The 23,927-nt window shown below is 30.5% G+C and overlaps 1 protein-coding gene across 2 annotated transcripts; it reads left to right on the top strand.

Annotated features, from left to right (window-relative positions):
- The first annotated feature begins 258 nt into the window (after positions 1-258).
- On the top strand, positions 259-22,431 carry Osi6 (DUF1676 domain-containing protein Osi6). Of its 2 annotated transcripts, none has more exons than XM_088224245.1 (4): positions 259-553; positions 2,978-3,228; positions 17,629-17,887; positions 19,611-22,431. In XM_088224245.1, exons 1-4 carry the CDS (start codon positions 404-406, stop codon positions 19,731-19,733), a joined length of 783 nt encoding a protein of 260 aa, XP_088080371.1. In that variant the 5' UTR covers positions 259-403; the 3' UTR covers positions 19,734-22,431. The 2 variants fall into 2 exon arrangements, with proteins under 2 accessions (XP_088080371.1, XP_088080372.1); XM_088224246.1 differs by having other exon boundaries at positions 345-643; positions 2,885-3,228; positions 19,611-21,023.
- The last annotated feature ends 1,496 nt before the right edge of the window (positions 22,432-23,927 follow it).

Raw genomic sequence — 23,927 nt, forward strand, 5'->3', positions numbered from 1 at the left:
GATATCAATTAAATAAATATTCGAAAAAAAAATTTGTTTTCAATGTATATTCTTAATAATTAAGAAGAAAAAACACGATCCCGTAAAACATTGTTTTTATCGGTTACGATGTTTTGAAAATCAAAGTCCGATATTTTGACCACGGTGGCTGTGTTAGATTTGATTTTATTCGTAGCGTGAGGAAATTTATTATTATCTCCATTGCTGCACTATTAGATTGCACGCTAAAACTGCATAACTGCATCCCATACACCGTTTAATAGTTAATGGTTCGCTCACTCACTCAGTTAGATGGCGTTTAATCCACCGCATGGCTTATAAACTCATCGTTATATCAATTATATGTCACACATATTTGTAGCACCGTAGAACATATACGTATATTTTTTAAATCAAAATCAAAATGTCTGCGCCAGTAAATTTGATAGTTGTACTGTTGAGTTGCTCAATAGGAGGTTTTGGTGTTTCAGGGTTAATCGATAATGACCGATCAAATGACGGTTCGATTGATGAGTGTTTACAAAAGGATTCGATATCGTGTCTACAAATTCAAGTAAGTGGTAGTTTTAATTGACAATTGAAAAAAAATCTATCTTGATCATTTATGTAATATGAAAATAAGGTGATCAGTCTTACGCTTCAGGTACCAGTCCGGGGACTATGACATATTCTAGTGTAAATCAACCCTAAAAAAGAAAAATAGGTTTATTTCTTTATTTTTTTTTTATTTTTATTTTTTTTCTTTTATTCAGGAAACATACAGTACAGTTACAAAGTTTAATATTTTACACAATTGGACCTAATTCTAATGGACCAGTGAAGTTTCCATATTAAAAAGCAATTAAATCTAATGTTTATTATGAAAGTATAAAAATGGGAAGGAAAAAGAAAACATAAATGAAAGTTGTTTAAAAATTTAAATTTAAGTGAAAAAAATATATTTTAAGGTTTGTAGTTTGTAGTGAGTATTTACAAATGGAAATAATATTAAAAATGAAGAAAATTTGTAAGAGTAATTAAGAATTAAGAATGGAAATAAAGAATGAAAAACATGCTCAGATGTAAAAATAAAATAAAATAGTAATAACATTTTTTTTAAAAAAGGAAAAACATAAACACATATGTTATGACAAAATACATCGTTTTACTTGACATATTACATTACATTACCTGTTTTACTTGTACAAAATATTGCCAGTCAGCAAAATACTGGTATGAGGAGATATAATGTATTTGTGTCACTTATAAAAGTCGGTAAAATAACATAACATTTCACTCGTCACATGGGCTGTAAGAGCAGTGTTTCTAAGAGAAAAAAAAAATATTTTTTAAATAAATATTTCATTTCAACCATGTCGGGAATCGAACCCGAGACCTCTGGCATGGTTGGCAAACGTGCTGACCATTACACTACGAGCCCGACAAAATAAGATACCTTAAATATTTTGATTTTTTTAAATATTCTAATATTATTTCATCCTTACCCGCGAGGACCTGTTCTAAGAAGGACTTCAATGTAATGTTAAGTTTTTATTTATATACTTGTACAAATAAAATGTAAACATTTCGTTACACCTTAACAAATAAACAATATATTTAAACAAAAACAATATCAAAAACAAAACACTGTTATAAAATGAATGAAATATCAATGAAAGCGCCCACCCCTTTCCCGATATGTACTATCAACTTTATTTACTAATAAGGGAAAATTTAATATTTTTTACGATCAAACTTCGAAAATAACAAAAAACAGAAACTTTAAAAACTTTGATTTTATTCCTTTGTGAATGAGAAAATTCCGTTTTTTAAAAATATTTTTTAATTTGGTAAAAAATTGACAAACTAAGCTAAATAAAAAAATAATAATTATGAATATTATTAGCGTCATCTATGAACTTTTATGATTTTGAAATTACTCTGCCTGTAACTTCACAAGTTATCTTCGGCCTGCTGTCCTGATTGGTGAGTTGGCACCTCGGTAACCGGAAATCTATCACAACACTCATTGGTTGATTTTGGAATGACACTAGTGATGTCGTTCAAAGCAGTTCGTTTAAAAAATATATTTTTTCACACATTTTCGAGAAACTTCCATTACTAAATTTTTTCCACAAAAAAAAATTAGTTAATCAAAATAATGATAAGTATTTTTAGAATTCTATGCATTAATGTCCATAATAATTAAAAGCCATGTAAATCTTCTGAAAAATCTTCTTAATCTACGTGTAATATCTAAATCTTAATGACTCCTGGAAATAATATCCAGTCCTTATAAATATTTGAACAAACTTAAAATATTGTTTTAATTGAGTTCGTGCATATTTTTATTTTGTATCTTTTAAGTGATTTTGTTTATTTTTTAAATCAATTTTGTCCATAGGTTCCAACGTTTCTTTATTTACTTCGAAAAAAATATTAATCTGTTTTGCAATATTATTAATACTAAAGCATTGACTTAGTAGTCCAAAATTTTATCAGAGGTTACAAAATTTGTTTGCAAACACCTACGGACTTTTCTATGTCTACCGGTATCGAAATGTTCCCATCCCTTCGTCAGGATAACAATAAAACTAACATACAAATTTCGTTAGGGTTAGCTACTAAAATCATGTATAGTATCAGCACGTTGGTTTTATAGTTGTATGCAACAACTATGGTAAAGGTGTGTAGTGGGGTTTTAATGTTAGCTAAATTGGTGTCCTCATGATGAGACAAGTACCTACATCTCGAAACCGGTAGACATTGCAAAGTTGGGAAGTGTTTTTTTTTGCTATAATGTATTTGTTAATATGCATGTATTCATTTATTTTTTTCTTTGTTTACTTTAGATTTAAAATGTTAATTTGTAATTGATTTTATATTAATCTTAATTGTTTGCTAGAAAGCATTCCAAATCGCCAAGGTTTATAAAAAGAAAAACAGTATCTGTCTTTAAATGTACATATATATTTACTGGAAATTAAATCAATTTCAGTTGTTCCGAACGGCTCGTCAGTTCCTGGACAAACCATCAATCCAAGTCTTTGGCGGCGCAGAGCTGGTAAAGAACGATCTTGCAGACTCTTCCAGGAGTTTCTCTGGGGCAGAAGATATCATAGAAGAGCAACTGTCTTCCACAGCTTCAGTAGCAGAAAAAGCCGAGGTTCTGGAGTCCTTCGTAGTCGAGGAAGCCAGGACCTTCTTCGAGAAAAGAAATATTCAGTGGAATGTTGCTTCCTTGGCCAGGTATATTTGATTTAATTTAACATAATATATAAAGGTTATATTACGATTAACATAATTTTACATTTTTTGCACTGCATTTGAACTTCAACTATAGGAAACGTGAGGTCATTTTTATGATTCAAGTGCCATTCCAAAAACAATAAAATATCACGGTAATGTCACCTTATAAATCAATATATTTTGAGTGTGTCCAAATGTTTGTAGACAAAATACTGGATTTCACCTCTTAGGGAGTCATTAAGATTATCAAATTACAACAGAGATTGGGAAACTTTTTAGAGAAGGAAAATGATTTTTCTATATCTACCTGTTTCGAGACGTATCCATCTATTCGTCAGGACATCAGTTAAACCAACATGCAAAACCCACTTTGCACTTTCATCATAGTTGTTGCACAAAAATATTTAACCAACACGACATGCATTTTATTAAGCACATGCACTGATTAGGACAAACATGCACTGATCATATTATAAAAATATTTTATGTTGTTTGAGAAATAGTTGAAAAAAAGGGGAAGGGGGTGAAGGGAGGGGCTTGAGTAGGTTAAGGATCATTATTACAATAGAACATCGTATAACGGGCTATATTGAAAGGTTGTTTGATTATTGATCAAAGGAACATTCTTTTTTAAACCTTTCCTAATGTGAAATATTTCTATGTTATAAAATAATATTATTATTTGTATGTAAGATTTTAAATCCCGTATTTTTAATAGATTAACATTGATTCGGTGATTTGCGAATTTGGAGAAATTGTTATTGTGAAAACACCTCATATTATGTTATTCAACACGAATATCAAAATTTCTTCATGTTTTTCCAACGTAAACTGAAGGACAATAATTGCTTATTAATTCATAAACACGTGAATTATAAAAAACTATTTTTATTTTTATTATTGAAGGTGTGTGGTTAGTTAGTTTTGCGTGTTGGTTTCATTGGTGTCCTAACGAAGAGATGGGTATGTAGTAAGTGGTTATAAACAAATATTCAATAATATTTAGTAAAATGTTTGACCACAAAGTTAATTCTTTAAATATTTATAATAAACATATTCATATTTTAAATATATTACAGTTTTCATTATCACCTTAAACGCACCGAGCATTGTATAGGCTTTATTGCTTTATCAAATGCAGCATATTTATGTTTTTATTTGTACATTAACGGTTAAAAGAACGTTTTACCAAAAATAATAATTTACAGAAATAATCACAGCAGTGCACAATAAACACCTATTACATTGTATGAAATAAAAGAATAATTAAAACTAAAAAATTAAGTGAAGATAACCGTGAGAAAATCTTATGTTCTAAGTATAAATACAACTCAGTAAAGTTGAGAATAACTAGATAATAATAATTTCAATAATAAAACAACATAAGTATTTGAAAATTTCAAAAATAATGTTTCATTCTCAAGTAGGACTGAGCCAGCTAATTTTCACAAGGTTCAAAATCTCGCAACTCGGCGTACCATGTTGGATATGAGCTTTCTGTACAAAATTGTTAATAACGTAATTGATAGCCCAGAAATTGTAAGAGGCATTTCATATCGAGTCCCCGTCCGTAGAACTCGTCAATCTGTACTTTTCGACATTCCGAACTCAATGACTAATTATTTAAAAAATAGCACTCTACGAAGAATATAGATTACCTATAATGACAGTTTTAGTGAAATCGACATACTACATTGTAAATACCATATTTTTATCGGATCAGTTAAAAACATTTTAAATTTATCTCCTGCTTGACTTTTAACTTTTAATTTGATTTTTAATTTTATCTTTCAATTTTAACTTTTGAATTTTAATTCTTAATTTTAACTTTTAATTTACACTTTAAACTCAATTTTAATTTCATTTTAATTTTGAACATTTGATTATAACTCTTAATTTATACTTACTTACATCTACTACCTGCATCGAATAATTTATTGTTGGTTATGATTTTTTACAATTAAATTTAAATGTTCATGGAAGCAGAGAGAGAAGGAGGAAAGTAGAGGAGCTGTACAATGTCTTCTCCTTTTTATGAACTTTTTATGTAATGTTTTTATTTTTACTTTTTTAGAATGAAATTATTTTTCCCCTCTCCTCCTGTATTCATTAGTGTGGAATCTATAATTGGTCTTACTTTTTTTAATTGTTCTTTTGTACCTTGTTTTATATTAAGACTGTATGATTTCATTAATAAATAAATAAATAAAAAATATAAGTTTTTTTAACAATAAAATAAACAATTAAAATAAAGCAACTTTAATTGAATTAAATTAACTAAATTATAACTATATTCAGTGAAACCATCATCATCAGTTGGTTGGAAGAAGTTGCCATTTGGCAATAAATCCACCAGTGTACAATTTAAATTATGTCTAACATGTTAAATAAACAAATAAAAAATCAAGTATTCCAGGAAACAAAGTATAATTAAAATTATATTTTAAAATAAATCCATTATTTTTCTAATAAATAACGAGTGAGAATTCATTTTAATTCATGAACAGAATTTGTATATGAAATATCGAATATTTGTTCTAATTCATTTCCATACCTATGTATCCTGGGTACTGGGTATGGGAGAGTGCATTTCGAAGTTGGTCCGTGAATTATTGCAAAAAAATAATTCCTTACTTCTAGTGCACCTACCAGGTATTCGAATTTGAATAAGTTCAAGCAGAGCAGGGCTGTCAATTATCGATTTCATTATTTTAAATAATAATAATAAATCAGCCTTAACTCTACGATCAGATAATTCAAGTAATCTCATTTCATTTCTAAGAAAATTTCAACCATTTTCTTGAATTATGTAAATGCATAATCCACAAAATTGTTTTTTGGAAAACCGGGAATAAAACAGACATACCTAACAACAACAACAAAAAATGAGAATTGCATCTGAAGCGTAACACCATTTTTTTTATTACCAAGCAAACAAATAATACGTCGAATTCAAATCAACTTTTAAAAAAAAATTACTTATCTCGCTATGTTATTGCAAGTACCAATGAAATACTATATGCACTGTTGGGTGCAAATAAAAAGATTATTATAAACAATTACACTTTCATTAGAATTGCAGTCGATATAAAGAAAACATTGCTAAAAAATAATTAAAATTTATTTTACCTACCATAACAATTAACCGTTATGAGTTCTTAGAAAAATATGCTAATTCGCAAAATGCTCTCATCTATGACTTCACGCTTGGAGATTCAGATTTCAATCATATAATTTGCCATAACTGTTTTGGTTTAGAACAATTTAAAAATAAAACTTCATCCAATACCTAAATAAAACATGTTGTTTATCTTTGTTACTTACTCGTACATGGTAAATATTTTTAAGTATGTAAAGAACTGAATGATCTGTGCCGTAATTCATCTTAGCAGTCGTTCAATCTTCTTGGCGTTTAATACTGCCAAAAAAATGTTTTCGAAAAATTGAAACTCCTGTTCATGAAACCATTTTTAATAATTCATGTGTATGTATTTCTTAAATAAATTTTTTAACGTCAGAAAAAACATGTTATGACATTTTTTTTTAATTTTTACTTTTGTGTATACGTATTATTTTACGAGTCTATGATGAAGTATCATACAAATTATATTGATGAATATTTTTAGAAAACCGTACTTACCTGTTTATTAAAATAAAAATAAAATCAAATGAGAGAGAGAGTACGTACTTGGAATTTGAAGTATAAGTAGAATATTATAAAATTAATAAATTGAATCAGTACAAAAAACTCTGTATTTAAAAAATAGGTATCGTCATTTTTTGCTAAAGGTTAAAATATAAAAAAAAGAATAGGAGAAATTCGCAGAAAAAAAATATTAAAAATAAAATTATTATGATTGCATGTTTAAGTTAATTTTTTTTAGTTTTAATTCTACGGCCGGTGTTTGTGAGAAAGAAGACAAATTCAAAAGACATTTTTTCTATTAGTTGGTAATTGGCAGTTAAAGGAAGTGCATGCTAGTTATATGAGCGGAGTATTTTAGTTTCTTTTTATTTTGCTATAACATGCCCAATTTATACTTTATTTTTTATAAATTATGGAAAAAGGAATAATTTGGCTACATGTCTCTGTTTTTTTTTTTTTTTTTATGTCTGAACTTCAAAAAATTCTGTCTTTTACTTGAGGTAACACGAGATTACATCACTGGATTTAAAAAAAAATTGTAGCACAGTCTTTTGAGTATTAACGTGACTTTGAAAATACGTCTTAAGCAATATATTATAAAAGCATGTTACATGTACACGATCTTTTCTTCTTAGAAGTCTCTTGACTATAGCTCAGGCAAGCGTATAATCAATATGCACTTGTAATCTTGTTAAAGTATGAATGTACTGTTATTGTAATTACCGGTTATCTCGTGGACACCGATTAATTTAAATTTCACACAGGTTAAGAGGAAATTTCTCATAGCTAAACGGGGCAGTAGGTAAATGCGTTTACGTGATAGATATAATCAAAACTACCTATGAAACGTAACTCAACTCTCTAATCAAAAATATATGGGATTACAAACTTGGTATCCTGGTACTGACTTGGGAATTGGAGGAACAACGGTGCGAGCAGGGATGATGCGATGATATGATTTCTCAGGCGAACAAGTAGTAAAACTGTCTACGATAAGTTTGGTTCTGAACTGATTAATGAGCTTGTTTACCATGCAAACGGCTTCACAATGAAAAATTTCAGTGTCTTTTTTTGTTGTTAATAGACTATTAAACTGAGCCAAAAAAAATGGTTTTATTTTTATGGATCGTAGTATTAGCGCTATGATTTTTTAAAGTTTTTTATTTCTAAAATAACTCCACGTGTGACGTCACAGGTTCTTCTCTGTCAGTTCTTCCGATTGGTCGGTTTACGGTCAGCAAACCGGATATCCTTCATAGCTCTCATATTATTGGTTGGTTTATATGAACCAGTAGCGCGTTCGAAGTAGTGCGTTTTTATTAAAATATTTTTTATTATTTTTTTCGTACATTTTCAAGAAACTTCGAACTCCTTAAAATTTCATGCTCCAATTTTTACAGAGCATAAGAATTTTTTTTTATTTTCAATTTCCCGTAGGACTGAAGTTCCTCATTACTTGACACGTTAATATTAAATGCTTGTTCTTAAACTGTGCTTTTCAAACGAAATAATTCACGATCTAGATTTGTTTCAACAAACATTTCTGAGAAGGCAATATGGAAGTCTAGGCATTTACAGGGCTTATGACCTGTCATTGGCTGTTTATATTTATTAATTCATCTTCTTTTTCTTCTTCTTTAGCCGTGTTCTCTCCACTGCTGGATAAAGGCCTCTTCCAAACGTCTCCATTCCTTCCCATCACCCGCTTTCATCATCCACGTTTTACCGGCAATAGAGGCAATGTTGTCAATCCATCTTTTCTGTGGCCTTCCAACACTTCTTTTGTTTGCCCATTCATATAAAGATACATATTTCAAAAAAAAAGGAACGTATCCCTCACTCTATGAGGCCAAGAGCCTAAAGACTTCAAAAAATAAAAATTATGACTTTAACATTCATTTTCTAAAACATCAGGATATGCATAAGTCTCGCAGCAGTGTTCTATTCCAGATAAAATACAAATTTGTTAACTTCCCTTGAAATTGGTTTTCATTTTAGATAACCTAACATGTTTAATAATAATGGTAAACTCGATTAAAGAGATTCAAAGAGACACACACTGTGATTGTACATAAATTTGTTCATCTATAGTAGGGCCAGTTTAATAGGTCACATTTGACACTTCATCAAAATTCAACAACATAACCTTTTAAGGGCGGTAATAAAATATTATTTATTTTTTCGAATTTAGAACTGCACAATTGCTTAACTTTTTTCAATTGCGATTACATATTTATTGTAATAACGACAAAAGAAGGTAATTTTACGATTTACTTTCACTAATATACCATTCTAAACATAATAAACTTTTTCTGTTCTAAACGTCGTTACAATGTTGCATCAGTGAACCCTATTTCTCTTTAAACACTATGGATGTTACCCAGAAAAATTGAATGTTGATAATTTTGTTAAATTATGTACTTATCTTATTTTGTTCCTTAACTTTACAAGACTGCTTTCTTCTTCAATCAGACATTAACTCTTTTAACCGATGGTGTAAAGTCAATAAATTAGAACTAAATATTAAAAAATGCAAAATAATGTCATTTCATAGAACAAAACAACCAATTTCCTTCGAGTACCTATTAGAAAACTCAAAAATTGATGTAGTCAAGTCCATCAGAGATTAAGGAGTTGTTTTTGACTATAAACTGACATACAACGAGCATATAGATAATACAGTAAATAAATCACTGAAATTACTTGGCTTCATTAACAGAATATCCTCTAATTTTACTAATGTCCGTACAATCAAAACTCTTTATTGCTCAACTGTTCGCCCTCTTCTTGAATATGCCTCAGTGGTCTGGTCTCCATTATATGTCAATCGCATAAATCACATTGAATCAGTCCAACATCGCTTGCTTCGAAAAATAGCGTGGATGCTTGGACTAGAGAGAGATAATTATTCTTATGCTGAAATAGAGTCAATGTTAAATATTTCTAGTCTACAAAAACGTAGAACTAATATTGACTCCATATATATGTTCGGCATACTAAATGGTATAATCGATGCTCCATCATTACTGGGACAAGTAAAATTCAATATTCCGACTCGTAGATTGAGAAACAATGAAGTACTGTTCATCGATCAGCATAGAACAAACTATGGCCTAAATTCTCCAATGACCCGCCTTTGTCGTATTGTTAACTCAAGACAGGATCTGGACTTTTTTGGTTTAAGTTTACAACGATTTAAACGAGCACTAAATAAATAGTCCAGATCTTGTCTCGATGTCCCTTATGTTTGTCAATGATTCTTTCTTTTTTCTTTAAATGTTTTAAACTATTATTTTATTGTAATATTTAAACCTTATAAATTGTATACATGGACAATGTCCGTTAATAAATAAATAAATTTAAGATAGAAAGTAATAATGGGACAGGGATTCGACTTATGGTTTTAAAAATAAAATTACAGTACCTATAAGTACTTTTTCATAGTAACTTAATTCAATTTTATATGTTTGAAGTTTGAAGTAACTTAATTCAATTACACATGTTTGAAGTCCGAATCGATTCATTAACTTTAATCAATGTTTTTAATCAGGTCAGTCACTATGAAGCTAAAACCGACAAATGTCAAATGCGACCTATTAAATTGGCCCTACTATAACAATATAATGCTGGCCATTAATTACTTCGTAATACCTACGTGTTCTTATCTTCTGTTTATTCCGAACTAGGGCAATTCGCAATAATTCGTACTTTGGATATGTTTTAGGTGCCTGGGGCGGGTTGATTAATCCGCACCATTAATCATTATTGATTAAAGTTAATTTATAATAACGGCAGATCAATCAAACGTCCCGGTATGATTAATAAGTTAAGGTACATGTATTAGAGGTTTGTATGCAAAGACATTGTGATATGGTGTTTCTCTTTCCCTACCCCCACAGGAAAACGGCGTAATGGTTGTTGTTATTTTCTGTACAATAATATTATGCACCTATTCAAAAAAAACTCTTTTTTTTAATAAAAAATGAATATTTGATGCGATAACTTTGTGATTTTCTAGGCACAATAATATAATTACGTAATTAATTTTCGTGAACAGTTATGTTCTGAAACCGGTCGGTATATTTTATTTATTTATTTTATTTTATATATGTTTTCATTCAAAATTACACTCATTTTTATGGCTACATTTTTTTTTTATTTAAACGCCTTTTAGGCTTTAACGTGTTTTTGCATACATAAATACAAATAAAGACAGAAATGTTTTTTACATAGAAGAAGCAAAAAAAATATAAATGATTTTTAGGAGAAAAAGAAAAATATCAGAAATATCGTATTTACATATGAGTATAAAATTGACAAGAACAGAAGTGCATTTTTAAATATAAAGACAGAAATGTATTTTACATTTTTTGGTTTTATTCTCTGTATATGTTATATTTTTATTACATGTATAACTGTTGATATCCCCAATAAATAAAATAAAAAAAAAAAAAAAAACACAAAAATGGAGCAAAAAATAAAAATGAATTGAGAAGAGAGAAAAAAAAAATCATTACTTATTAGTAGAAAATATATGGGGATTCAAAATAATCCACACATATATTTCAGTGTAGAATAGGAAGACATTTTTTTAAATACATATTAAGTTATATTAAAATAATATTAAAATATGAAGAAGTTGGAAAAATATTTATTTAGAATACAGATATAAGTCAATCAACATAGTTTTATTTAGGTATTATAAATTGAAGATAGTAAATTGATACACTGCCTTTTAAAATTCAAAAGTGTTATATTAAATATATCTACGTCATTTTCGTATTCGTTTGCAATTTTTTTTTAATTCTCCTTATTGGTGAGTGTGCACTTCATTGATGAATTAAAGATATATTGTATTGTAGGTTTATGTCTTAGTGGTAAATCGCGTTATCAATAATATTTGATGCCTTATTGTAGTGGTAGAAAAATAATGGTATTCCCATACTAACTCTACCACTATTCCTTGACGAAACTGTACACTGGGTTTACGAGGGTTGCCTTTGATATTTCGTGATAAAAGTAAAAAAATAAACAAAAATTGGGTATCGAAAATAGCTTGACCGTTCTTTGAAGTATTCTCTACAATGATTAATACACATTTAAATCCGTTTACACCAATTTTTGAAGCACTTTTGCCACTCAGACTTAGGTTCCTATGACACATGTATTTTGAAATCATCAACCACTTCTTCAGATACCGAAAAACGCTGACCTAGCAATTTATTTTTAATTTTCAGGACTAAAAAAAAATCTTGAGTGCCAAATCAGGACTATATGGCAAATCAGTCATTTCTTCGATGTTTAGACCGGTTCTCAATTGTTTGTGCCGAAGAATAAAAACTCGCATTATCGTGGTGAAGAATGATCTTTCGTCGGCGGTTGGTTTTTCTCATTTCCGCGAAGCTTTTTGGAAATCAAATGGTCGTATACGATTTAAAATTGATCATTTAACATTGCACCAAGGTACGGTTGCAACATGTCCAGTTTTTCCGAAAAAGTAGGCGACCATTTGTTTCGAAGTGCCTTGTTCGCGAACAACTTTTGTTAGATATCGCTCATCTTGAAATACCCATACCGTCAACTGCTGTTTTGTTTCGGGCTTAAACGAATTTATATATACGAGATTTGTCAGCTGTCACGATGTTATAAACAGGTTTTGAAGCACTGCGATCAATTTTTTTGAGCATTCCTTTCGAACATTGGACACGGGCTTTTTTGCGATTGTCAAATTATGTGGAATACAACAAATGGTCCGAAAAAAGACTTACTGAAGGTATTTAATCCTTGTCCAGGATTGAATTAGTTTCTGGTGGTAGTTGATACACGGTATTAATAAAATATTTCCTGCAACTCAATCACAATGGCCGAACTTTTTGTAAATTACAGACGCATTAAAAAATTCTTACGGATTAGTGTGGGTGAAGGACTTTTAATCGACGTGATAAACATCGTGATAAATATCTGCGATTAAGCGCCAGGTCTTTGTATATGCGGCCAACTTCAGTGTGTACACGTCCTGTAGTAAAGATTTAAACTTCTAGCAGCTAACCGTCAGCCTTTGATTCCAAGGACCGTGAAAACTCAATGCATTTAAACGTAAGATAGCGTGGTTAAGGCTTCGGGAGGCAATCGTAATAAATAAAAGAAAAAAGTCACTCACTTCCTCCACCTAATTGTTAAAATATTCTATTTCCTCCACGAATCACGCAACTTGAAAAGTGACAGCATTTTTTAACTACATAAATGATGAAAACTTGTTGATTTTATTATATTGCCCTGAAGCACTCGACATCGACCAGCGGATGTGATATTATTGATATTAATTATAAATGCCGCGGTATCTGAGTAAAACATTTTCTTTTGTCACATACACAAACTTGTCTTTGTAATCGAATTGTGAATTGGTTTTCAAAAATTACAATTTGACAATGCCTATCAACCACTCGACTATTGTCAAATATATGACAAAATGTTTTTAAAAGTTGCCTTTTACTCGAAAGAACTGTTGATGGCCACGTCTAGGTTTTTAAGGTTTTACATCCAATGTTTCAAATATTATTTATTTTAAATAATTACTGGGGAAAATACCAAATTTTACACGAAATTCATTTACATAATCGTTACTTGTAAAATTAAAATTACAAAAAAGTATTTATACATTTTTAAAAGAGAATGATTTTAAATATTATTTAATTACAATTATCCACTAATAAAATTAAATTAACAGTGGTATTAACAAATTACAACAGGGATGGAGAATACCTTAAATAAGGGAATATGGATATCAAAGCATTTACAGGGCTTATGACCTGTCATTGGCTGGTTTAAGTGGCCACTTTACAAACAATCACCATTTTGCCTATGCCATTTTTATTTTATTTTGCCATTTTGTCTACGAACATTTGGACAAACTCAAATATTGTAACAGTGGTATTATTTCAAAAAAACACACATGATTACATAAAAATAAAATAATTAATAATTAGCATAATACGATCTAATTTTCAGCAAATTTTTAAACGAATATTTATAAAATTTGCATGAAAGGTAAAAAAAATGGAATTATTGAAATAAATAATAAAAGAAGCACAAAAAAATGTAAACATAAATTTTTCAAATCAAATTAAATTCAAGTTTGGCAATCAAAACATAAAATAATGATAACAATTTCCCTCAGTCATTTCTCATTTTTAATTATTTCTCCCACAGCAAAAAATATTTTTATAACCTACCTATAAAGTGCAATGATTTTTAGGAAAAAAAGAAAAATATCAGAAATATCGTCTTTACATATGAATATAAAATTGACAAGAACAGAAGTGATTTTTAACTATAAAGACTGAAATGTATTTTACACAGAAATGGAGCAAAAAATAAAAATAAATTAAGAAGAGAAAGAAAAAAAATATAAAAAAATATTACATATTAATAGAAAATATATGGGGATTCAAAATAATCCACACATATATTTCAGTGTAGAATAAGAAGACATTTTTTTATATACATATTAAGTTATGTTAAAATAATCTTAAAATTTGAAGAAGTTTGAAAAATACTTATTTAGAATACAGATATAAGTCAATCAACATAGTTTTATTTAGGTTTTATAAATTGAAGATAGTTAATTGATACACTGCCTTTTAAAATTCAAAAGTGTTATATTAAAAAAAAAAATAATGCTCCTTATTGGTGAGTGTGCACTTCATTAATGAAGTAAAGATATATTGTATTATAGGTCTATGGCGGCCTCCGTGGTGTAGTGGTCAAGACGATTGACTCACGCACGGAAGGTTCCGGGTTCGATTCCCGGTGAGAGCACAAAAATTCAAAATGTGATTTTTCTCAAGCCTGGATGCTCTGTGATTAATTCACCACTGTAATTAGGCCTCCTGGCCTGTTGTGGTGCAAAAAAAAAAAGTAAAAAATGTAAAAAAAATGTCTTAGTGATAAATCGCGTTATCAATAATATTTGATGCCCTATTGTAGTGGTAGAAAAATAATGGTATTCCCATACTAACTCTACCACTATGCCTTGACGAAACTTTACACTGGGTTTACGAGGGTTGCCTTTGATATTTCGTGATAAAAGTAAAAAAATAAACAAAAATTGGGTATCGAAAATAGCTTGACCGTTCTTCGAAGTATTCTCCACAATGATTAATACACATTTTAATCCGTTTGAACCAATTTTTGAAGCACTTTTGCCACTCAGACTTGGGTTCATATGAAACATGTATTTTGAAATCATCAAGCACTTCTTCAGATACCGAAAAACGTTGACCTAGCAATTTATTGTTAATTTTCGGGACTAAAAAAGTCTTGAGTGCCAAATCAGGACTATATGGCAAATCAGTCATTTCTTCGATGTTTAGACCGGTTCTCAATTGATTGTGCCGAAGAATAAAAACTCGCATTATCGTGATGAAGAATGATCTTTCGTCGGCGGTTGGTTTCTCTCATTTCCGCGAAGCTTTTTGGAAATCAAATGGTTGTGTACAATTTAAAATTGATCATTTAACGTTGCACCAAGGTACGGTTGCAACATGTCCAGTTTCTCCGAAAAAGTAGGCGACCATTTGTTTCGAAGTGCTTTGTTCGCGAACAACTTTTGTTAGATATCGCTCATCTTGAAATACCCATACCATCAACTGCTGTTTTGTTTCGGGCTTAAACGAATATGTATATACAAGATTTGTCAGCTGTCACGATGTTATTAACATGTTTTGAAGCACCGCGATCAATTTTTTTGAGCATTCTTTTCGACCATTGGACACGTGCTTTTTTGCGATTGTCAAATTATGTGGAATACAACAAATGGTCCCCAAAAAGACTTACTGAAGGTATTTAATCCTTGTCCAGGATTGAATAAGTTTCTGGTGGTGGTTGATACACGGTATTAACAAAATATTTCCTGCAACTCAATTACAATGGCCGCACTTTTTGGTAATTACCGACGCATTCAAAAATTCTTACGGATTAGTGTGTGTAATCGTAATCGACGCGATAAACATCGTGATAAATATCTGCGATTAAGTACCAGGTCTTTGTATATGCGGCCAATTTCAGTGTGTACACGTCCCGTAGTAAAGATTTAAACTTCTAACAGCTAACCGTCAGCCGTTGATTTCAGGGACCGTGAAAACTCAATGCATTTAAATGTAAGATAGCGTGGTTAAGGCTTCGGGAGGCAATCATAATAAATAAATGAAAAAAGTCACTCACTTCCTCCACCTAATTGTTCAAATATTCTATTTCCTCCGCGAATCACGCAACTTGACAAGTGACAGCATTTTTTAACTTCATAAATGATGAAAACTTGTTGATTTTATTATATTGCCCTGAAGCACTCGACATCGACCAACGGATGTGATATTATTGATATAAATTATAAATGTCGCGGTATCTGAGTAAAACATTTTCTTTTGTCACATACACAAAATTGTCTTTGTAATCGAATTGTGAATTGGTTTTCGAAAATTACAATTTGACAATGCCTATCGACCACTCGACTATTGTCAAATATATGACAAAATGTTTTTAAAAGTTGCCTTTTACTCGAAAGAACTGTTGATGGCCACGTCTAGGTTTTTTGGGTTTTACATCCAATGCTTCAATATAAATATTATTTATTATAAGTAAGTACTTGGGAAAATACCAAATTTTACACGAAATTCATTTACATAATCGTTACTTGTAAAATTAAAATTACAAAAAAGTATTTATACATTTTTAAAAGAGAATGATTTTAAATATTATTTAATTACAATTATCCACTAATAAAATTAAATTAACAGTGGTATTAACAAATTACAACAGGGATGGAGAATACCTTAAATAAGGGAATATGGATATCAAAGCATTTACAGGGCTTATGACCTGTCATTGGCTGGTTTAAGTGGCCACTTTACAAACAATCACCATTTTGCCTATGCCATTTTTATTTTATTTTGCCATTTTGTCTACGAACATTTGGACAAACTCAAATATTGTAACAGTGGTATTATTTCAAAAAAACACACATGATTACATAAAAATAAAATAATTAATAATTAGCATAATACGATCTAATTTTCAGCAAATTTTTAAACGAATATTTATAAAATTTGCATGAAAGGTAAAAAAAATGGAATTATTGAAATAAATAATAAAAGAAGCACAAAAAAATGTAAACATAAATTTTTCAAATCAAATTAAATTCAAGTTTGGCAATCAAAACATAAAATAATGATAACAATTTCCCTCAGTCATTTCTCATTTTTAATTATTTCTCCCACAGCAAAAAATATTTTTATAACCTACCTATAAAGTGCATGTCGTGTTGGTTTTATACTTTTGTAAAATAACTATGGTAAAGGTGTATAGTTGGTTTTGCTTGTTGGTTTAATTGGTGCCCTGACGAAGAGACGGGTACGTCTTGAAACCGGTATAAATATTTAATATTACATTTAGCCTAACGTAATTATTAACATAATTTAACAAAGTATTTAAATGACTTTATTTCAAAAGGTAAAAACAGCATATATTGAAGAAAAAGAAATGGGGAAATATACCAAAAGGCAAACCCATCTTACCAGCCAACACCGTCAAATATTAAAAAAAAAAAACAAATAAAAAATAAGAGATGCTCACGTGTAGAAATTGAGTTATGTGATTTAATCAAACTTTTGTTTATTTTTTTTCATTCTAGTGATAATTTTCACTTTTCCAAAAAAGTATGCAACAAAATAAAGGTAAAATTATTATACCAATTCCAGGAATTTGATCAGCGCGGCTCCTGAACCGATCAAAAAGGCTGCTGCTGACTTCATGTCAGAGTCCCGCGGGAGGAAGAAGGTGTTCAAGATGCTGCTTCCGTTTCTTCTTGGGTTGAAGATCAAGTTCGGAACCACCATGGGTCTGGTGTTCCTCGGGATAGTCATGCTGGCGAAGAAGGCCATGCTGCTTTCCTTCTTGTCCATCGCCATCAGTGGGTTCATGTTGATAAAGAAGATGATGAATATCCCCCACCATGAGGTAATTTAATGTGATACGTGACGCATTCAAGATGAATTATTTTTGTCAATAAAGTTTTTGACAAACCCAAACAAAAATAAACAAATTTGGAATATTGGGTGTGAATACATAAAACGTGGCAGTTTTTTCTTCAAATTTTAAAATAAACTTAAAAAGTCAATCAAAATGGTAAAGATCAACACATTACAACAGAGATGAAGAACATTTAAGAGAAGGTAATATAGAAGTCTAGGCATCTACAGGGCTTATGACCTGTCAATGGCTGGTTTAAGTGGCCACTTTACACACTGTGTAACATTCACCATTCTGCCTATATTTGAACATCTATATTCCTTCAATTCTTTCATCTGTTGATGTTTGTGAAGTTAAAGAGCTGAAACCTTTATTTATGCGGGTGAGTGTGTAAAGTGGCCACTTAAACCAGCCATTGACAGGTCATAAGCGCTGTAGATGCCTAGACTTCTATATTACCTTCTCTTAAATGTTCTTCATCTCTGTTGTAATGTGTTGATGTAAGCAGCTCCCCAAGGAGTTGAATCCAGTCCTTGTCTACAAAAATTTGGACAAACTCAAAATATTGTTGAAAATGGTAAAGGTGATATTATGTTTTTTTTTACGTTACGTGTATTATTTTATTTTCAATTTTATTTATTCATATATATTGACATTACAAAATGGAATATCTGAATTCATACATATAGAAATAATAAAAATAATAAGGTGAAAATAGTTATTTATAAAAATAACACATAAATATACATAATATCCAGAGAATAATATGTTTAAAAAGTAAGAGAATCTTGAAAAACTCCCTAAGAGTCGTGAAAAATGTCTATGTCCAAAGTTATACTGTTCAATATAGAGATAGCCCTTCCAATAGGCATAACCATTGGCACGTTGGTCCTGTATATTGGAATGTGAAACAGTTTTTCGCTGACGCTAACACGATATTATATCACCGCACACAAAGAGATTGTTTACCACAGTATTTGAAGAGTTAATATCTCTGGGTATTTTCAAGAAACATCTTAAGCATTACTACATATCCTTAGAGCCCTAACTACCTATTATTTTATTTTAAAAAAAAACAACCTTTCCTTTTTTTATTCCTATTCCTATTCCTGTCTTCATCCTCACCCATTTCCTGATCCCACATTCCGTATAACAAGTGTAAAACATAATGTATTTTTTTTAAATATTAACACATTACAACAGAGATGAAGAACGCTTTTATTAAATTTATATATGGAAGCTTTATCTCCCCAATAAAAACGGCTTTAATTTGAATTGATTTGGTTTATTCATCTTTTCTAGTGTTATATTTTTTAGGATAAATTTCTGACTGACGCTTCTTTTGACTAGTCTGTTTTTTGGCTGGATGAAAGATATTGCTTTAAGCAATAAGTGTGCTAAAGTACTTGTTCTTAAATAAAATATAAGATTTAAATAAATAAAATGCATAAATATTATGTTTTTCACTGTGTCTACTACTTTGATTTTTTTGTTCTATGCATTCAATACTGTTTTTTGTATATTTTTTTTTAATTACTTAGAACAAGGTAAATAACACTAGTTAGATAGTAACTTTGTTTAATTGTTAAATTTTATGTAAATAATATGATAATAAATAAATTTGTCAAATTAAATTGAAGTAAATCGTAAACCTTTGTTTATCAACTAACCTGTGTATAACTTATAAAATTAACACATTATTTTCTTCCAGGTTTACCCTCAAACCTACCCTGGATGGCAGAGCCATAGTGATGTAGGACATGTGGAGTACGCCGCCCATAGCTCACCCCAGGCCCAAGAAGTAGCATATGGCGCACAAAAACCGGTCGTTTGAAATACTCTAGTCAGCGAAAAATATTTATTTTAATTTATTTGTCAACCCCTTGAGAAAAAATACTTTTTAATTTTTATCAAATTTCTAATATTATAGAGAAAAGATGTATGATAAAAAAATATTTTGGAGTTGTTTTACCAAATAATGAAAAGTTCAGTAAACCAATTTTCAGAAATTTTTGTAAATATACAGACCTTTCATTTAAAAAATATTTATTCTTACTATGCGAAGAATAATAATACATATGAGAGTGATGCTAATACCAGTATAAATACGTTTTACTGTATAAAAAAGACCACGAAAATAGAACCCAAAACAAAGAAGATAGAGACGCTGTTTTGTGGCCGGAGTTTGTGTGAAAGAGTCTAAAACAACAGTAGAAATCATTTTAATCAGTCAAACAGTATGCAGAGGTGGTATTCCAAACGCTTTCGTGGCCGTATTATCTAGCGTATTTACATACAAAATCCACGAAAAAAACCGTTCTCACGTCCCGCGAGAGCGGTTTAGAATAGCGCCCCATGAGTGCACGCAAATAAACTGACCGGTGTATTAATATTAAATTTATTTTGCCGCAACATGTCGAAATGATGTTACATATTTTTTTTAATTATAGAAAAGGAACTATTACGAATATTTTTATACTTTATCGAATGTCTGAATTTTGAAAAATTCTGCCATTTGCTTCAAATAACACGATGAAACATTTCCGCGGGTATGAGTTTTTTTTTTGCATGGCCTTTTGAGAGATAACAAATGTTGCGATTTATTTATTAAAGGTGTTAAGAAAATTAATAACACAATAATATCTCCCCGAAACAAGAAACGTTGAAATATTCGATTAAAATTCTCTTGTTCGTTAAATTATAATGATTTATTTTATTTCAGTGAATTTATTTTGGGAAATTAATAACCAATTTGACAAGACAAAAAATGCATTCAGAGTATTAAAATGACGGAAACGTAAGCTCTAATCCGGGTAGTACATAATTGGTTTGCGTCTAGGCTACTTGCTAAATATTGGTTCGCGCCTAGGCTTTTACGTTTAAAACATATTTAAAAATAATCTCGCTATAAAAATATTTTCTCCTTTTCCATAATTCAAAATTAATTTTTAAAAACTGTTTTTTCTCGGGGTTTCATTAATATGTAGCTATTAGAATTACTTTATTATTTATTTATTAACACAATGAAGTATTAAAATAATGTATAATTTATTGTAAAGAAATATTTATTTTTAATGAATCTAAATACTATTTGTTGGAGTGTTAGTAAAATTATTTGTTTTAAGTATTTTATTTTATTTAGCATAATGCAAAAAAAACATTGATGTGATTTAAAAACAATGTTTTGAGTTTGTCCAAATCTTTGTAAACAAGGACAGGATTCAATACCCTTGGGAGCTGTTAACGCCGACATATTACAAAAGAGACGAATAACATTTTCGAGCAGGAAATGTAGAAGTCTAGGCATCCACAAGGCTTAATGACCTGTCTTTGGCTGGTTTAGGTGGCCACTATACGCACTATATAACATTTACCATTCTGTCTATATTTGATCATCTATATTCTTCCGTCTGTTGATGTTTGTAAAGTAAATGAGCTGAAACCCTTCATTTTTGCGTGTGAGATTCGTATGATTGAATTATTTCACCCACATATTAAGTAACGCCAAGTACCAGGTGGATTTATAAACAATATTTTGAGTTTGTCCAAATCTTTGTAGACAAGGACTGGATTCAACCTCCTGGAGAGCTTTTATGGTATGTCTGTGAAATAATTTAATTATGTAAATCTCAGCCGCAACAATAAAGGTTTTAGCTTTTTAACTTCACAAAACGTCAACTGATGGAAGAATCGAAGGAATATGGATGTTCAAATATAAAACTTCCTTAGACTTCTGGATCGTAAATCTCTTACATATTTTGACTCGTATGAAGAATCTTCTTCTTTTCATAGTTTTAATTCCCTTACTAAACGTAGAAGCATTTCTGATCTGTCTTTCCTCTTCAAAATTTTAAACAATTTTATCGATTGTTCATATCCCATAAAAAAATATGTTCAAAACTCGTTTATTTATCGTAGCTGCTCCAAATCTAATTTACTTTGTCCCAAAATTTTGTACAAAATTTTGTGACATCAAAAAAAAAACTTTTTGAAACACTGTAAAATGAAACATTTGTTGGTGTGTAATAAATTTTTGTTACTTTAAATATGTTTATTTTATTATGATATCAAAATGTTGAATTAGTCAACTATATTATGAAAATCCCCCTCCTCCACTACTCCACTCCTCTACTCTATTTTCTCATCCCTTAACCTTCTTACGAGTTCTTTTTTTTTTCTCATGCCCTATATAATATATTATTTTTCTCTTTACTGTGTTACATGTTCTCTCATTTTATTTGTGAAAAACTTTTACTGGATGTATGGTCTATTTTTGTATATTTTATATTCTTATATAACTACGGTTATTTTTGAATGAATGATGAATGGTGAACACAGTGTGTAAAGTGGCCACTTAAACCAGCCAATGACAGATCATAATCCCTGTGGGTGTCTAGATTACTATATTTCCTTCTGTAAAATGTTCTTTATGTCATAATACGTTAAGGGTTTTCTTTAATAAAAATCGAGATGTATAAATATTCAAAAGAAACGTGTTGAATTAAAGGTTACTTACAAAACCAGGCGACAAAGATGCTTCAATTTTTTTCTACAGAAATTAGATTTTACTTTTTTTTGACAAATGAAAATAACTCTGTTGAATTACATTGGAATTTAATTAATTTATTAAACTTTCTATAAAAGAAAAAAAAATTCTACACAAAAATCAGTAGACATATTTGTTTTTAAAAATTAATTTTTCTCATCGATTACCTGTATTTGAACATGTTTTTTTGACAGCTTTAAAAATTTGGGTGTTCACATAAATAAGGATGGAATCATGCACAAAGAGCTCGAAACCCACCTAGGAATCGCTGGAGCAACTTTTAACATGATGCGCCTTTTCTGGAACTCTAGTCTATACTCGGCCAAAACGAAATGCCGATTATTCAACTTTCGCATAATGCCAGTACTCCTATATAGGTGTGAATCTTGGTACCATACCAAAGCTCAGAACACCAAACTTCTGAGTTTCGCGAGTAAATGATTAAGGAGAATATTAGGGATAGGTGGTAATTTTATAACTAACATTGAAGTCCGAGAACGGACGCAGCAGTCTTCTTTAACGAGCGTCTTGAGGATGCGGCGGTGGACCTGGCTTGGAAACGTGCTGCGCATGCCTAAATCCAAGGGAGAACCTAAATCCAAGTTGCCTCTTCTTTAAACCTGCCGTCCTGGAAGGCCGTCGATGACGATCTGCCGACTCTGTACGGTGGAACTGAGGAGCGCTGGATTGACGTGGGAGGAGACGAGAGTGCTGGCTGGCGGTAGGGTCTCCTGGAGGCAACTGGTGATCTCCACATGCTCCACTTAGGAGTTGATGTGGAAAAGAGAGCAAACTCGTTTTAAAAAACTTGAAAAAGTATACATTTTCGAAAATTGGATTAAACTTTTAGACAATATAATTGAAAATAACTCTTTAAACTTTTTATTGTATTCAGGGCCCTGGCTAAAATAAAATAAAATTATTTATCAAAAATACTACTACTACTACTACCATCACGTCATTTCCCCGTAGGGGTAGGCAGAGAAAATTGACCCCCACACACGTCTATCCTGGCATATATTCCTATGTTCTTCCACATTCATTCATCTTGTCATACATGCCCTTCGGTTCTGTCTGCTTTTGACATGACCAGACTTAAGAATTTGGTTTGTCTGGTCGTGCTACGTCTTCTTTTGTCGTCTTTGTCTCACGTTACCGTTCATTTTTGCCATATTCACTTGTTTTACCATTCTTTCGTAGTCCATTCGTTCTACATGACCAAACCATTCCAGAGACCCTTCCTTAATCTTATCAATTATACTTGGCTCAGATTTACACAAAATAAATAAATAAATAAAATTCCCAACCCTGTCATTCGTTGATTTCTTACACATTCTTCCTCAATCCTTCCTCTGCCCGTTCCATTTTACACTTCCAAACATAAGTGTTGGGACAAAAACTCCGTTGTGCACTGCCAGTTTAGCTTCGATTGGCATATTTATTTTAGCAAATACTTTGCTTAGTGCGCTGTTCATTTTTTTC

The sequence above is a fragment of the Micrasema longulum genome, unplaced genomic scaffold (genome assembly GCF_059751315.1).
Source record: "Micrasema longulum isolate JH-2025_06_02 unplaced genomic scaffold, ASM5975131v1 h1tg000274l, whole genome shotgun sequence".
In the NCBI taxonomy this organism is placed as follows: Eukaryota; Metazoa; Arthropoda; class Insecta; order Trichoptera; family Brachycentridae; genus Micrasema; species Micrasema longulum.

Coding starts and splice junctions, on each gene's coding strand:
- Osi6 (XM_088224245.1), top strand. CDS start 404: ATGTCTGCGCCAGTAAATTTGATAGTTGTACTGTTGAGTTGCTCAATA. Junction 3,229..17,628: donor AATGTTGCTTCCTTGGCCAG/GTATATTTGATT, acceptor TACCAATTCCAG/GAATTTGATCAGCGCGGCTC. Junction 17,888..19,610: donor TGAATATCCCCCACCATGAG/GTAATTTAATGT, acceptor ATTTTCTTCCAG/GTTTACCCTCAAACCTACCC.